The sequence below is a fragment of the Lolium perenne genome, chromosome 2, assembly GCF_019359855.2.
Source record: "Lolium perenne isolate Kyuss_39 chromosome 2, Kyuss_2.0, whole genome shotgun sequence".
Taxonomy (NCBI): domain Eukaryota; kingdom Viridiplantae; phylum Streptophyta; class Magnoliopsida; order Poales; family Poaceae; genus Lolium; species Lolium perenne.
In genome coordinates, this window is record NC_067245.2 from 7496306 (window position 1) to 7513612 (window position 17307).

General features: G+C 43.2%; 3 protein-coding genes across 3 annotated transcripts; all 3 read left to right on the plus strand.

Annotated features, from left to right (window-relative positions):
- Nucleotides 1–1357: 1357 nt before the first annotated feature.
- On the plus strand, nucleotides 1358–2392 carry LOC127329697 (uncharacterized). Its single transcript, XM_051356169.2, has one exon. The coding sequence runs from the start codon at nucleotides 1427–1429 to the stop codon at nucleotides 2258–2260; it is 834 nt and encodes a 277-aa protein (XP_051212129.1). The 5' UTR covers nucleotides 1358–1426; the 3' UTR covers nucleotides 2261–2392.
- Nucleotides 2393–9830: 7438 nt separating this feature from the next.
- Nucleotides 9831–10844, plus strand: LOC127331044 (ethylene-responsive transcription factor ERF094-like). The gene has a single exon (XM_051357122.2). The coding sequence runs from the start codon at nucleotides 9936–9938 to the stop codon at nucleotides 10803–10805; it is 870 nt and encodes a 289-aa protein (XP_051213082.1). The 5' UTR covers nucleotides 9831–9935; the 3' UTR covers nucleotides 10806–10844.
- A 2744-nt stretch (nucleotides 10845–13588) lies between these two features.
- Nucleotides 13589–17099, plus strand: LOC127331047 (mitochondrial ATP-independent inner membrane protease subunit 2). The gene is made up of 5 exons (XM_051357126.2): nucleotides 13589–13903; nucleotides 14155–14330; nucleotides 16285–16468; nucleotides 16612–16718; nucleotides 16824–17099. Exons 1-5 carry the CDS (start codon nucleotides 13832–13834, stop codon nucleotides 16903–16905), a joined length of 621 nt encoding a protein of 206 aa, XP_051213086.1. The 5' UTR covers nucleotides 13589–13831; the 3' UTR covers nucleotides 16906–17099.
- Nucleotides 17100–17307: the final 208 nt, after the last annotated feature.

Genomic DNA, 17307 nt, shown 5'->3' on the forward strand with positions numbered 1-17307 from the left:
CCTTCGGCTCCCTCCATGGGAGCTCTGCCGCTAAGCGAGAAGCCCCGTAGAGCCAGGGCTGATCCGAAAAGCCCGACTCAAAACTCTAGCTGTAGACTTTATTTGGAGAGATGCATAGCCCCCTCGCCATCACTTGCACAGTTGCGCCTCCGTCTGCCACCAGCAGGACGCGGCGAAGAGAAGGAGAGCTATGGCGAGGTGGTTTTGTCTACCTGAAACCACCCAACTACCCTCATACTCCATATAGGTAAATCCTAGGAAAAAACTACCCCTAAATCTAAAGGCAACGCCAGCGGGAGACACTCCGGTCTGGCCCGGTGAGACTGTGGAGAAGACCAGAAGCGGAGATTCGAGAGAGACCAGGAGGGGGAGACGGGTGGTGATGGGTATACAGGATCCTTCAACAATAGGTATATACAATATGGTAACCACTACGATGTAGTTGTTGCAACCAGTGAATGCAAGGGGAGGCAAACTTGATTGGTTGGTAAACAATCTGCACATTTCTCCATTAGCTTCACAACACCCTTTCTAGAAGAAAATTTTCCTCCTTTTGTCAAGAACGGTATGAGACTTCGGAGTTAATTTGGAGCAGCAAAGTTTCGAATAGACGAGTGTGTATTGCCTACCTATTTTGAAGAGAATTTCTTTGATAGGCTAGATGTTGTCCTTTGATTTCAAGGTCATGTATGGTATTTCTAGGGGAAAGGTCATGTATAGATGCAACCATCAGCACTATTGACGACATTTGAATACCGCAATTAACACTAGTAGCAACAATAGTTATTGATTTTAGTGCATAAAAACTAATAAGCTTATCACCTCAAATTAACCAAAAAAAACCATTTAGTTGAACACATTCAAACATATAATAATGGTATGTTGTATTTGTTTGCGAGACACTTAATTTTGTATTATGTTCTGCGTTAATTTTGTAGACATTATAATTCAAAATCATTGTCAAATAGATGCTAAATGCTACAAATAAGAAAAAAGTTTAAAACGCCTTTCATTTTAGGAGGGGGGCGGAGAGTAACATAAATTAATTTATTGTTGAATAATAAAATAAATATACGTCATGGAATTGAGACTGTATTCATCCAATATTTTCATTCCATTGTACATTAGGAAGCACCTTCGGGGAGCTACACTCCCAAAACAGACAAACTTTCCAACTCCCCAACTTGCCATATTTTATAGCGCTGCAGAGGCACCGTCCGTTGACTAGGTCAGGATTATTATCTGTCAAACAGTGTCAACACAATTTTTTTTGTCAAACCCCAACGCTCAGCTAGCTCTATATTAACCCACCCGCTTTGCGAGCCTCGTTCTCAAATCTCAACGCTCAGCCCTGTAATTAAGCTCGATCGATCAGGACAGGAAGCACACCAAGCACCACGTACTCACGCCCTACACAGTCACAAACATGGACATGGATCATCATCAGAACCACGGCGACGCCATGTACTACTACGCCGGCGACTACACGAGCGCCGCCGCTAATCCCTCCTGCTCCTACTCCTCGACGGACTCATTTCCATTCGACTTGAGCAGAGGAGAGATGATCGACGCGGCGGAGGTGGAGCAGGCAAGAAGCCAGGCGGCGTCGTTCCGGCATCAAAACTACACCAGCTGCATGGGCGCCGCCAACCCCTCCAGCTCGGAGTCATTCTCTTTCGACTCAAGCAGCGGCGAGATGATCAACGCGGTGGAGGTGGAGCCGGCAAGGAGACGGCGGGCGGCGTCGTACATCGGCGTGCGCGCGCGGCCGTGGGGCAGGTTCGCGGCGGAGATCCGGGACTCGACGCGGGGCGGCGCGCGCGTGTGGCTGGGAACCTTCGGCACCGCCGAGGCCGCCGCGATGGCGTACGACCAGGCCGCGCTGTCCTCGCGCGGCGCGGCAACGCCACTCAACTTCCCCGTGGACCGCGTCGAGGAGTCGCTCCGCGCACTCGCGCTCGGCGCCACCGCCGGCTCCACGACGCCCACGGGCACCGGCGGCTCGCCCGTCCTGGCGCTCAAGCGGCGGCACTGCAAGAGGAAGAGGCGCAACAAGGCCGAGCTAGCGGCGGCGCGCAGGAAGAACAAGAGCGGTAGTGAAATGGCCGATGAGAAGCGGTTCATTGTGGAGCTGGAGGACCTGGGAGCCGACTACCTGGAGGAGCTCCTCGTGATCACCGACGACGCGCTTCAGCTTCAAGTACCAGCAGATGCGTTTGTGCAGTGTGATGAATTGTTACATACCCAGTCGATCGTCTAATCATCATCTTTAGCGTTGAGTGGAAACGCGTGCTAAAGATTATGCAAGATTACTCCTAACAGTCGACACTTTCCAACTCTGAGTCTAACACGACTATGCAAGATTATTATTCCTAATAACATGATAATGACTAGAAACCTATATGAGATGAAGAGTAGGAGCATAAATGGATGGGGATAGGATAGTTTTCACGCTGAAACTGGGCCCGAATCCATCTTAAGGTTTTCATATCCGATTCTGAAGAATCCGTCAGATAAGGATATCCAGTTACGATGTGGTGCTCCGGATACGGTATAGGATATGGTATATCAAATAACATGCGGATATGGATTATCCAAAATTAATTAGGATAATCTAAAGGTTTTAAGCTTGATAATCCAATTTTTTAGGTCCAAGTTTTTATCCATGCTTGAATTTTAGCGGAAATTGTGTCTTTATTTTCTTAACTACACAACACTCAAAGTTTAAATACCTCTCTAAATTTGCAAAAACTATACCTATCTACTGATAAGAACATATGTATGACTACTTTTTGTTCCGGTGCAAGTCCGGCCCGTTTTCAATTCGAATCCGCAATCTGGTGTATCTGCATTTGAACCCGAAACCGGTCAATATCCAAATTCGGGAAAGTGATAAAGGATATGATATGAGCAAAATCCAATCTAATCCGATCCATTTACATCCCTACTAAAGAGAAATCAATTGTCTGAGAGAAACCGGAGAAGATGAAGATAAATGGCATTCACCAAATAAAAATAAAAATGATGGTGGCAGATGATGTGGCCTCACCAAATTGTTCTACTCCTAGGAAATATTAACGGAACGCCGTCAAGAGAACTGAAACAAAAGCATCACAACAAACTGACATGCATAATAAACACTTCTCTGTACTCAGATGCTCACTAGCAGCTTGAGACTCCTAAGCCATAACTCTCCGGGAGACAGGTCGCACATCTTGCGCAACATCAGATGAAAAATGAGAATACAATTTAATATCTCATCCAGGAACCTTCGTATATCATTCTACAGTATATAGTGTTGGAACCTTCCTTGATGATTGATATGATACTTTTTTGGTTCAAACTATATTCTTTTTCGTATTTATTTATTTTCTTTATCTCAAAAGAGCAAAATCAAGGCGAAGAAGGGGGAATTCTTCTCTTTTTGACTAAAATGTTGAGCAGAAATTCTAATTTGGATTGTGCATAAGATATGAAAACATATTTAATTTCCCAACATTATGTGGATTTTGTGATCCTAAATTGGTAACATCCATTTGTATTAAAAAAGCACTTTTTCATCGTTGTGCTTTTGTAGTCATGACTTGAAGAGAACTACAAATGTTTTTGTTGTTAATCGGCATGTCACATTTTTTTCTATGTGTTCAAATTAACTTGGAACTGCAATTTTGTTTTATTTTATTTTTCCACAACTAATCGGGTTAAAACACACACGAGAATGTGTGTTACCCTTTGGTCATGTAATATGCATCATGGTGGCCTAGATTATAGAAGTCAAAGATGGGCGTATGTACTTATTGGAGGATGTTGTGTACTTCCTTCACAATATCTGTACAAGAACCTGCCTACATGATTCATATGTTAGTATTAAGTTTTTTGTCAAACTATATTTGTTTCATATTTATTTTCTCTTTTCATCGCGAAAGACCACGACCAAGACGAAGATAGGAAACTATATTGGTTTCGGATTAAATATGTTGGTAAAACTATATTTTGTTTTATCTTCTTAAAAATCATGACCAATATGAAGAAAGCGGAGATTTCTCCCTTTTAGACTAAGACATTGAGCAATTCGTCTCGGAATAACCGACATGCAATCTGATTGTCCAATATTATTTGGATTAATTATGTGATACAAAACTGATACAATCCATTTTGTATTTAAAAGTACTTGTTGGCCATTGTAGTTTTGTAGTGATGGAGAAATCTAGAACCTTATGCTTTTGCTCCAAAGCGACATGTCATCTTTTTATATTTTTTTACGTAGAAGGCAGGTTCTTTGTCAATTTTGCAAAGGTAGACTGTTTTTCTAAATGTTTAAATAAACTTAAAGTTGCAACTTTGTTGTTTTCTAGCAACCAGAGGTTCTAAAGCACTAGCATGTGATTACCCTTTGGTTATGTAATATGCATCATGGTAGCCTAGAGCATTAGATTATAGAAGTCAAAGAAGCCGATATACCTCCCTGGCGGTGGATGAGCTATTTTTCGAACTCACTATAGAACTTGCATGCTTGTTCTTTATTACAGAATGATGTGTACTTGTTTCACAATATCTATATCGGATCCATGCATAGATGATTCATATGTTATTATTAAGTTTGTCGGAAAACTATGTTAGTTTCGTGTTTATTTTCATTCTTCATCTCGAACGGCCACGACCAAGATGAAGAAGGGGAGACTTCTTCAGTTTATGTCTAAGAAACGTTGAGCTTTGACAATTGGGTGCGACTTCAAGGCGGAAGAACAAAGAAGTCAAATGAAAAGAAGTTGAACCTTTCTCGTTCGTCAAGAGGGACTTCAACAAAGATGCCTTCTGTAATTCAGCATATAAAAATATCCTTCTCAAAAAGGAAAAAAGTATATATTATAGAAGGAAGATTTGCAGCTTCACATAATAATTATCTACAACTGGGTGTGTTATGTGCACTATTACTACCTGAGTTCAAGTTGATTAAATTTAGGTACATATTTTACTTTTAAATAATTATTTTTCCAAGTGGTTCACTATTTACATATTTTAGGGAAAACTCAAGAATTGAACTCGAAGGTTTAATCATCGCGGGATAATTTTAGTGAACTCCACCTGCTCAAATCTGGATCCAATTTGTCTGTTACAAATGCTACCACATATTATAGTGCACGTCCACACATGTACCTGTCCTTGAATTTGTTTTTATCTTTTGCGATTACACTAGGAATTACTAACAAACTCAAAGATATTCAAGTTGACTGGAATAGTCATGGCATTAGCTAAAATCGCAGCCTTGGTTCTCTGTATCCGGAACCTGGGAAAGTATTCGGAAACGGCTTGTGTTGTTGCAGTCAAGATCCAGGATAGCACTGTCCCGATAAACCTAGGATGGAGATAGATATACACTAGTATTACGTCGTTTATTCGCTTTGGCTGCCGGTGGTGACTGCACTCGATTTGGACCGCCATCAGAGAGAAAAGTAGGGAAGGCGGCGGCTGCTCACGTCGCCTCTGAGCCGTCTCCGAACCTTCATTTCTGTTTTTAGATCAACGGCGTTGCCCGTCCCGATCCATTTCATAGGAAGCTTCTCTTTATTTTTTTCAGGAGGTCTTAGTTTAATACTGCTGCATGTGAGTGGTTGGTCATAGCTGGAACGACCTCACTACTACAAAATTTAGTCCGGCAATTGAATAACAAAAGATATTCCTTTTTGGAATGTGACGTCCTTCCAGGTTTGTATGATTGAGAGGAATCGGTTGGGCTCATTTCCCCCTTCCCTCCTCTCAACTTGCTACAGTTCCTGACCTTATCCTCATCCTCACCGGGCCGCTCCTCCTCCCTCTCCGTCGGGCTAGCCGGCCGGAGTTGGAGAGGAGATGGCGCCGGAGTACATAGCAGTAGTGGTAGGTGTAGGTTATGGTCCCTAGTGGTGTATGGCGCGTATGCCGGGAGAGAGGTGGCGGATCCCATCGGCTGGATCTGGCGCCGCATCGTCTTCTTCCTCGACCTCATGGAGCTCCGGCGGTCGGAGCTAGAGGTGTGGCGGCGGAGGGAGATGAGGATCTCCGTAAATAAAGCCATCTCTCGCGGATCTGGTCTCTGTCGATGCTGCGGTGGCCTCCTCCTCTCTTCTCATCATGGTGGTGAGAGAGAAGAGGGTTGCCCACCTGCTCGTCGTCGGCCACTTCATTCGCAGCAGGGAAGCTTCTCGGCTTCAACTTGGAGGCTATTCACGGCGCCACTGTCGTCGTATCCTATGGCTGGAAGGCAGCCCCTCCACCGGAGGACTACCACGACGCCACTATCGCCGTACTTCACGGCCGAAGGGCGGCCCCTCCAGGGCAACTACAACCTCCGTCAAGCGCTCATGCGACCCGGAGGATCTCCAGTGTCGTCGGAGTTAGCTCCCACCTCTGCGACCCAAGTGGTTTTGTCCCCGGTGGCATAGAGGTTGACTCCGGCGAGCTTTGTCGCGGTGAAGAAGGAGCTGGACCTGATCGCGTTTCTCTGTTTTACTCTAGGATCCTCAGTGCAATTTGTAAGGGCTAGGTTGTAATTTGCTTGTTTCCTTCAGGCCATTTTGTAAAATGTACTCCACCGCATAATGAATGAAGCCCTTGGTCCTTCGGGACCTTTCCTGTTAAAAAAAAAAATGATTGAGAGGAATCCTCAAGGCACATAGATCGCACACATACGACAAACCGGCAGCGAGAATAACATATTTCCTGAAGTGTAGTACATCTTAATTTTACTCAAAATCAAACTTTATAAATACACACCAAGTACAAAAAATATACAAAGTTTGACTTTGACTAAAACTAACATCCACTACATTTTACCAAATAGGGAGTATAGAGCCATCTAGGTACCCCAAAAAAACTAATGATCTTAACACAAGAAATAAAACCAGACTACTTATCATCATGATTATCAGATATGCTATACGAAGTACCATGGAAGCTACAAACGGTTTAGTTGGTGAAGTAAAACAATAGCATCATTGTCATGTTTATGCGGGTTTTTTGTGTGTGCACTTGGCTCAACAACTCCATGTTGAGTGACAAAGAGGAGATTTCACCGTGCCAATACCGAGGGCTGAATATAGGTAGGTCTTGTGAATACTAACACGGTGCCAGGAGCATAAACATGACAATGATGCTATTGTTTGCAAAAGTTCTCGTCGGGGCTGTAGCAAAACTAACCCCGGCAATAAACCCTTAAACCTTTTGTCTGCGATGGACAACGTCGAGAAATCTAGCCACTGAAGTACATATAGTGAGTTGCAAATAATCAAACCTTGTTGGCTAACTACAATGACAGACCATCACATAAGGTAGATATTGATAACCACGTCAAACATATCAATGCGGCACTAGCTTGATCTAGGCAGACAACTAATTGCCATGGTTCGACCAGGCCCACAACCTTGCTCGCAAATACTCAAAAGAAGTGGTTGTTCAACAAGGCAACATTATGATGACGCTAGAAGAGTCACACGGCGACAAGAACCACCGATACTAGCCAAACAAAATCTCCCAAGATTCTTAACAACACAAGACCATGCGTTGTCGAGATAGATTTGAAGTTAGGTAAATTTTATTTGAGACATACCAAACTCAACCAAAGAAAACTATCGAAACAATGTGGGAGAGACAATCACCCCTTCCTTTTCGGCCAGAGTTGTGGCTGGTCGATTGGATCTGAATAATACCTTTGCTAGGGTTTGTTTGTTAACATTCAAACAAATAACATACATTGATCAATTTACAATTTGAAGCAAACTACACATGTCACAGAACTGAGACCGAATTCAGTCGTGGGATGTGCACTTCTAGCAAGCAGGGTAATTTCCATAGCCAGGAAGTTGGAAGCAAGCACCATCAGGGACCTACAATGACTAGAGGCGTAAACGGATCGGATCGAATTTTACTCATACCATATATTTTTCTCAGATTAGGATCGGAGCGAATATTGATCAGTTTCAGATTCGGATGCGGATATACGGCACTACGGATTCGAATCATAAATGGGCGAACTTGAACCAGAAATAAAGATAGTCGGCTATATGCTTTCATTGGTAGGTAGTTATAGTTTTTGCAATTCTTTAGAGAGATTTAAACTTGTACAGTTAAGAAAAAAGAGACACGATATGCTAAAATTTGAACATTGATAGAAATTTTGAGCTAAGCATGCTTGCCAAATGAATTTGGTAACTCAATACCCACTAACCTTGCAGCCTTGCTAAAATTTGCTAAAATCATATGCTAAAATTTGCAGCCTTGCAAGGTTGGCGTTGGCTTTTGACTGAAAAATCGGATTATGGAGTTTAAAACCTTCAAATTATACTAATAATTAAATTTTGGATCCGCATACTATTTGCTATGTCATATCTTTACTATTAAATTGAAACAGGTCGTGATGGTTGGTGATGGTTCGTCAAACCAACCCCACCTGATCCGATCGACAGTTATGATCGTGTTCTGGTTTAAGAAAAACAGATCGATCGGCTGTTCGAGTCCAATTAGCATACGTCTGCGTCTGTAATATTTGTAAACCATCCTCTGATTTTTGGGCAAGCACGGCCCAACCACGTCCGGGACCGTTGTTTCGTGTGTGTGGCGCCGTCCCAGCCTGCGAGCCAAGTGCACGGACACCGCCGCTTCAGCTGCTTACAGGAAACCCCGGCGTGCCCTACACCACGGCCTCTGCGCACTCCTGCTGCTGGTCATGGCCGCGGCGCGTGCACAAAGCTTCACGTGCCCTTTTGCCTGTTTGCAACTTGCTAGCTTGCTGATGTGGTTTGCTGCTAGGATATTTGCTACTTGCTTAGTACACGTGAGATCTTGGATGTCAAACGCTAGCCGATCGAAATACGTAGGATATTTAATTGTTTTTAAGATTGTAACATGGGACTAAATTGCAGGTCGCCGAGATCATATGTGGAAGGAATTTCTGTTTAAAGCCTCTCAGATGGTGACCGACGAGGGAAAGATGGTCCGGGCGAAGGGTTATGAGAAGAGCCGAAGTAGGTGCTAAATATGACAGAGCGTGTATCCATTTTGTTTACTTGATGTCAGATAATTGGCCAATGCAAAATTCGGATTTTCTCACAAAAACCTTACAAAAGGGTACCAGTTCTTCGACTTGCTGAATGTACTTTATTTTATAATAAATTTATTCTTTTCCTGTAGTTTGTTGTTAGTTCAGAATAATCCACTTACGAGTGCTAGAATATGTTGCACACAAGGAGTTGCTGGACCATATTTCATTTATGAATAACAAACACATCAACAGGTCCGATCAATTCCATAACAAGGTTGTGACATTCACATTAGTCATTTTTTCTATGGTTGTAAGAAAGTATGATGATTGTTGGGAAATTTAAATAATGGATTACATAATATTACTTCTAACGAAGGAATGCATTATATGGACAGTGGCAAATTTGCAGGAATGCAACTAACACATAATAATAAACTAGGAGCCAAGCATGTTGTAAAGAAGACGTACGTGTTTTAATTTATCAATTGGAGTCAATAACTTTAAAATAAATTTATTTTAAGCATGTACTAAACAAATGATTGCCGTAGCAACGCACGGGTATTGTGCTAGTCTTATACAGTATTCGAAACATCATTTTAAAATTGGATATCCTTATCCGTCAGATTGTTCAAAATCGGATATAGATACCTTAAAATGAATTCGATGCTGATTTTGGTGCGGAAATTATCATATTCCTTACGCTTAACGATGAGTGACCCGAGCAAGGTTGTCTTATTCAGCCGCCCTATGTTAGCCCGGCCAAGTGATTAGTGTTTCTGTGAAATAGTCAACACAGAATTTTGTCAAACCCCGACGCTGGCTCGATCAGCTCTATATTAACCCACCTGCTCAGTTAGCTTCGTCCTCAACGCTCAGCTCGATAAGCTTGGATCATCAGCATCTCCACCCACACATACACATGGATCATCAGCGTCACAACCAAGCCGGCGCCATGTACTACACGAGCGCCGTTGCTAATCCCTCCTGCTCCTCCTCGGACTCATTTCCGTCCGACTTGACCGGCGGCGACGTGTACTACACCGGATTCAATGGCGCCGCCGATCCCTTCTGCTCCTCCTCAGACTCATTCCCATCCGACTTGAGCAGCGGCGAGATGCTCTACCCCGGCTACATGGGCGCCGGCAACAACCCATCCTGCTCCACCTCCTCCTCCTCCTCGGACTCGTTCCCATCCGACTTTAGCAGCGGCGAGATGGTCTACGCGGGTGCGGGACGGGAACCGCGCCGCAAACCGGCGGCGGCGACTTCGTTCATCGGCGTGCGTGCGCGGCCGTGGGGCAGGTTCGCGGCGGAGATCCGCGACTCGACGCGAGGCGGCGCGCGCGTGTGGCTGGGAACCTTTGGCACCGCCGAGGCCGCCGCGATGGCCTACGACCAGGCGGCGTTGTCTTCGCGTGGCGCGGCCACGGCGCTCAACTTCCCCGTAGACCGCGTCCAGGAGTCGCTCCGCGCGCTAGAGCTCAGTGCCGTCTCCACAACGCCCACGGGCACCGGCGGCTCGCCCGTCCTGGCGCTCAAGCGGCGGCACTGCAAGAGGAGGAGGCGCAGCAAGGCCGAGATGGTGACAGAGGCGGCGGCGACGGGCGGCGGTAGGAGGAGGAAGAGCAAGATTTGCAGCAATGGCACGACCGGGCAGACGCGGTTCGTGGTGGAGCTGGAGGACCTGGGCGCTGACTACCTGGAGGAGCTTCTCAGGATCTCCGACGACCACCCGCTCCAGCTTCAAGTACCTGGAGCTGACTTTGTGCAGTACGGTGGATTGCAGTAGTATGGTGAATTGTACATGTAGCGTATGCAAAGTGTTGAGTTTGAGCTTGAGTTTGAGTTGAATTAATGCGAAACATCTTGATTGGTAGGCGCGCCAACATTACACTGCCTGTCAAATTCGCCAATTTTCACCAATTTCGAAAAAGAAAGAAAAAGGTGAAATGGGTTCGATCTCTGTCGAATGAATCGCATCATTCGCATGCCTGATGCCACTGTAGAATTAGAGTAAGACCATGGGCTCTGAAGGATCTCATATTCTCATGGCAAAGGAGATTGCTCGAGTTGAGCTCAGTGCGCTTTGATCAAGGATGGCAAAGCAAAAGGATATTATTTGCACTTCTAGCGGAGGTTAAGTTATGATCCTACATGCTAATTTTATGTTGAGGTTAGCAAAATCGCTAGGCGTAAGCGAAGCAGTTGGCATTCGCCTAATGTTAAACAGTGCTTAAGCGCCTTAAGCGTAGCCTAGGTCCGGCAACCACAGCGAGACAGCGAGGATGGCCTCAAGATCGCGGTGGTGTGTGCTGGTGGGCGGCAAGTCTGGTGGAGCACGTTGAATCGTCCGGGTTTGTGAGTTGGGGGACGGGAGAAATCTTGTCGGCAGGCCCGACACCGACGCGGTGACGCCTGCGGGTGTCGCCTTGCCTTCCTGAAGGGCGTCGGTAGTCCCTCCTCCCCAATCCCTTCCGCGTATCGGGGGAAACCCTAGGACTAGTCCGGGCAGCAGTGGTGTCTTCGTCACTTTCCTTGTTGAAGTTGTTGCTTGATACGCGGCGATTCGGCGTGCTAGGAGTGTGGTAGCATTCTCTGGAGGGCGCAGCGGTTGCGAGTCATTCTTGTTCTTGTCAAGCTGCCGGTGTCGGCTTTGTTTTCTCTTTCTTTTCTCTTGTGTTTCCTTTTGGGCTTGGTTGTGCTGCAGCCCCAGCGTGCTTGTTGTATCGGTTGGTTGCTATATTAATATAGCGGGGCGAAAGCCTATTTCGAGGAGCGTAGCCTAGGTGGGCACATATTTTTACCATCAGGTGTGCATATAGGATATTTTTTTGAGAACACATTAATTTAGAACATGTAAATGAGAAAATTACCAACAACCACCATGTAAAATTACCTATCTGACCCCTGAGCGAAGTATGACATGATTTCTTATTGGAGGTGGCAATTTATTGGTTGCACTGCCTAGGCTTTTGTTTATGCCCTAGCTAGGCGAGGTATTTGTCTATTGCCTAGTGCGTAATCATGCTTAAGCGTTGCGTAGGCATCGCCTTTTCCAACTTCCAACAGTGAATTATGTAGAGTCCATTTGCTTACAGCTTTAGTAAAAAAGGACGTGCTGCGGGTTAATTAGTGGATGCAGTTGGCAGGTTTTACTGCTTTTGCGGCACATACTATCTTCATAATGCATGATATTACTTGGTAGTATCATAATTTTATTGTATTTTCTAATTTGTATAATTTTAGCGAAAATTATGTACAAGTTCTGTTCAACATTATTGTTTCTAGTTCCAAATGGTATAATACATGATATCACTATAATCTCTCTCATTTTTAACTGTTGTGACAAATTAGCTTTTTACACATCCTTTTCTCCTTACCAAACACCAATAGTAACAATTGATTTTTTTTTTATCAAAAGGGATCTCATCCCTAGTTTCATTGCATAACAAAGAAACTAACATTTGTCTATTACAGCCAAAAAAAAAATGTCTTGCAAGCAGAAAATAAAGTCTACGGATCTTGTCGCATATAGATTACATGAAAACTATATGAAAACAAAATATAATTGTAAGAAATCATGACTAGGAGAAGATCAGGAGGATTGCATAGGCCAATGCTGAGGAAATCGTTTATCAGCATCAACTCGATCGGCTGGCCATTAGCGATTAATAGGCAACTCGGCCGATTAATCGGACGATAAATGAGTTTATCGGCTAATGAGTGAACATCAACTAGCGATTAATCAGCTAATTAATTGTTGAATCGGACGATTTTTTGAACAGTGGCGGCAACACAACTTGCTTAAGCTTTTTCAATGACTTTCTTCTAGGATTCGTTGACCAACAAGATCTAGCGGATATTGAATTAATTAATATATCTATTGTTGGTTGTTTTCTAGACCAACTTTGGTTGCTAAGCATCTAAAAAAACTTTTGTTTGTAAGTGAAAAAGATGTTGCATGTCATGTTTCTGTTTTTTCTTTCAATTTATTTTTGTTGTTCCTCCTTTTTTTTTTTTGCTTTGTTCTATTTCCTTCTCTCCTGTCCCATTATCATTTTTTTTATTTTTATCTATTTGTTCTATAGACCTTAACTTTATTTAGAAATACATGACCATAACGACACATATTAACTTTTTCTCTAAAATTCGTGAACTTTTCTGTAGACATGATTTACTTTAAAAAGCACACATATTTTTTACTGAAATAAGCTAACGTTTATCTAATATATGATTTTGTTGGAATATAATAATTTGTTAATGAACTTGATGAACATTGAAAAGGACACACGAAAAACTTGTTCCTTTGTTGCATATTTGGTTTGCCTTCTTACAAGATTCATGAACATTTTCGGCGGAGCATGAAATGTTATCACACATGGAAATTTCTATTATAATGCAATTTTAAAACAAAGAAAATCAAATATAAGTTGAGAAATGGGAAATATATAAGAGAAGGTAAAAGAAGACTTCAAAGCCCAACGAATGATACCAGCCCAACGAGGAAAAAGCCACAGCCCAACAAGTAAATTAGGCCCATGCCACTCCCTGATGATGACAGTCCTCGTCGAGTCCAAGATCAGGACGAAGAAGAACCCTAGCATCCCCTCCATCTCTCTCACTCTCGCCGTCGCCTCCTCCTGCTCCTCCGGCCGCCGTCCCCGGCCCATCCCGCAGGGATTCCGATCGGGAGCAGAAGGAATCCAACCTCCTTCACCGGCACCCAGCAGGAGGAATCCTCCAAGACGAGAGGGGATCAGTACAGGCGGACGAGGAGTAGCAGGAGCTAGGACTTAAGAAGGGCGGAGAGAGAGGATGGTTTCGCTGTCGACGTGGTTCCGCTACGCCGCCCACAAGTTCGAGTACTCCATCTCCCTCTCATGGAAGGTACGCCCCCTTCCCTTCCCCCATTCCTTCCTTCTTTCCTCCTACCTACCCCCGCTCGATCCCCGCATGTTATTCGACCCAATCCAAGAACGAAATCCTATGCAAGAGGAACCTCGCCCGAATCAATTGCGTCACATCTATTTTTGTCTAGGATCCTGCTCACTGTGCGCATAATTTATGAATAAGATGTGGAGCGATTACTCCTTCTCCTGGTCTCACACTTCTGACATTTCCTCGTGTTCCGAATGCAGAAGTACAACGTCGGCCAGATCAACAGCACCGAGCTGAGCGACGCTATCTGGAAGAGCTTCTTCCAGGGGAAGCTCACCTTCCCGCACTGGACCAAAGGGGGCGAGGCCATGGCCCCCGTCGTGAACCCCACTGGAGGAACTGTGCTCGTCAGGAAGCTCGCCACTTTATCCCCAAAGTAATCTTCTTTGTTTCCTGCTTAAAAATTTACATTTTTTGTTGAATCGAATCTCAGCAAATGGTTCAGGTGAACAATGGATCAGAATCTAGGTATTATCAGTGTTTAAACGCTTAACCTTTCGTTCAAAAAAAAAACTCCCTTTTCCTATAAACCCTTCACTGTATCTCGTCAGGAAGGATGGCACTTTATCCCCAAAGTAATCTTTTCGCCAATCAGTACCATGCTATTGCGTATAAGTAGTCTTTTTGTTTTTTCCTAACCTTTATATTTCTGTGCAATAAACTGCTGTAGTCTAGTTCTACAGAAATGGTTCAGATGGACATATATAAGAATCTAGTTACCATTGTTTTGTTTACAAATGAGCTCATTTTACTTTCTACCCCTTGTCGAGCCATCAAATGCGCATTTTACTGTAAACAAATGTAGGCTTATATTATCTCGGACTTGACAATGTAATGCCCGAACTCAAAATTTCCACACAAATATTTATGGTACTGTGCATTGAATTAAGGTTGTCTGTTTTATGGCGTAGAACCTCTAGCGCAAAAGTTAACTAAGGTGATTCCATATGATTTGCTGCTGTATCTACCCAAACAAATAGAGCACTATCCAGAGCAACAGTTTCGGCCGTGTCTGGTATTTTGGTGCTTTTTATAACGACGTTAGCATCTTAGATGATCTAAGTTAGATAAAAAAACAGACACAACTTATAACATTAGCGAAGATGCCTGTATCTTGGCAAACTACTGCAGACATACACATGCAGTGAATGCTTTTTCCAGTATACTCTAAACTACGCTTTAAAAAATATAATTCTACCAGATTCAAATCCTCCTCTGATTTTATGTGTTTGCAAGTATGTGACAATATTAGCATGTCTACAGAAATAGCAAAAAAACAAAGAATTATGAAAACAATAAAATTTAACACAATGCACAGTATCTGTGAAGCAAATGGGCAGCCGTGGGGTCAGGAGTAAGAAATGTTAAATAAATTTTTGCACTTTCTCATATCATGAAAGAGTGAGTCATTAATGATAATTGGCATGCTGCTATTAAGAGACTATTAATGTACAAATTAGGAATTTTTGTAGAAACTATGTGGCTTATATCTAGGAACGGAGGGAGTATTAAACTTATGGCCGCTTTGAATCGCAAGATTGAGAAACACATGAATAGGTAAAATGCAGAAATTTGACAGGAATGCAAGTGCAAGACAGAGGATTGCAAAGCACAGGAAAATTGCAGGAATAGTCATTTGGATAAAATACAGGAAAAGGGCGTCGATCCTATGTGAGTGAGTGGAAAAAAGAGATTGGAGTAGATTTTTAATTTCCTTTGGAATTGAGGTATAGGGATGTGCCATTCATTTGATTCATGTGGCATCCATAAGAGGAGGCCTTAAATTTTTTGAGCCGTTAAATTAGATTGGATGGCTCAGACGATTTGCATCAAACTCCAAGTTGTACATTTTATGTTGGTACAGATATTGCAGTTTTACAAAATGAAAAAATGCTCCTTGGGTACTAATTTGTGTCTACCTAGAGAACTCTTGAGAAGAAGGTCCAGCAAAGATCTTTGAATTAAAAATCTGAGCACAACTCTTGAATGTAATTCTGAAATATAGGATGAAAATTATGTGCGAGATTTACTTTCTTTACATATTTATAGAGGTGGTAAATTTTCCGTAATTAAACCAGCGTTCGTTCCTATCAAATTTGTGACGTGCTGCGCTGACCGGCACCTGCTCTCTCCTTTTAAGTCAACTGATGGATCTCACAGAAAGCCTTGTTGCGAATTGGTTGATTTTGCATAAATAAACCAGCGTTCATTCCTATCAAAATTGTTTCATGATGTGACATGTGACATGTGCTCTCGCTGACCGGCACCTTTCCTTCTAAGTCAACTGATGGATCTCACAGAAAGCCTTGTGGTGCATCTTGTTTCAACAGAGAAGTCTTTGTTGGGGACATTGTCTTGTTGAAGGACCCGGAGAAATCTGATGATTTAATTGTTCGACGCCTGGCTGCTGTGGAAGGCTATGAGATTGTCTCTACTGACGAGAAGGACGAACCCTTTGTACTGGACAAGGATCAATGCTGGGTTGTGGCAGACAACCAAGCACTAAAGGCAAAGGTATGGGTGTTTTGGTACACTAATTAGCAATAGTGAACAATTATGTTAGCTTTGGTTCGACCAGTTTTTTCTTTGTATTTTAGTTGAGGAAACGTAATTTCAGAGGTCTCTTGACAAGTTGTTTGCTATTGTTTTGGTGGCAGGAAGCTAGGGACAGCCGCTTATTTGGGCCTGTCCCTATGACTGATATTGTTGGCAGGGTGATATACTCTTTAAGAACAGCCGTCGATCATGGCCCAGTGGACAACAGGTAGGAGGACCCTTGCTCCCTTTGTTTGGTTCAGCGCCGAATCATTCCTATACCTATACTTTGGACATGAGCTGAAAATGTGTGCTATTACTTTTTGTGTGACAGCCGCGTAGCCATGTTCCAGGATTCACCGGTTTTGGCGGTAGAGCTCGATGTGGAAGAGATGGTGAAGAACAATAAGATGTAGATAACGACATCATGTGGTGTACCATTTCCCACTTACGTGGATTCTGTTATTGAAATCATTAGTTGTTTTGAGTAGAACCTGCTGTTCGCTTGCGATCTGGAAGAGATGGATCAATGTTATCCGCTGTTTGCTTGTGATCTGGAGGAGTCAATAATATTTCATCACAAGAAATAAGCATTATATGTTTTGTTGAATTCTGATCATTCATTCCCATGTCTGGGTTATTCTCGCTCCATTTACAGTCGTGTTGTCTGATCGGTATGTGCTGATGTGAAATATTCAGATTAGCATCTACATGAGAAGATGGCTGGCCTATCTGACAATGTTGGTATTACTATCACAATTTTACAGGACTCTTATGATTGTATTCTGTTATCATATCAGAGAATCTTATAGCAGAAT

Excerpts from the sequence above, each read along its gene's own strand:
- LOC127329697 (XM_051356169.2), top strand. The coding sequence starts at position 1,427 with ATGGACATGGATCATCATCAGAACCACGGCGACGCCATGTACTACTAC.
- LOC127331044 (XM_051357122.2), top strand. The coding sequence starts at position 9,936 with ATGGATCATCAGCGTCACAACCAAGCCGGCGCCATGTACTACACGAGC.
- LOC127331047 (XM_051357126.2), top strand. The coding sequence starts at position 13,832 with ATGGTTTCGCTGTCGACGTGGTTCCGCTACGCCGCCCACAAGTTCGAG. Across the intron at positions 16,469-16,611 it reads ACCAAGCACTAAAGGCAAAG|GAAGCTAGGGACAGCCGCTT; the intron begins GTATGGGTGTTT and ends TTTTGGTGGCAG. Across the intron at positions 16,719-16,823 it reads CATGGCCCAGTGGACAACAG|CCGCGTAGCCATGTTCCAGG; the intron begins GTAGGAGGACCC and ends TTTGTGTGACAG.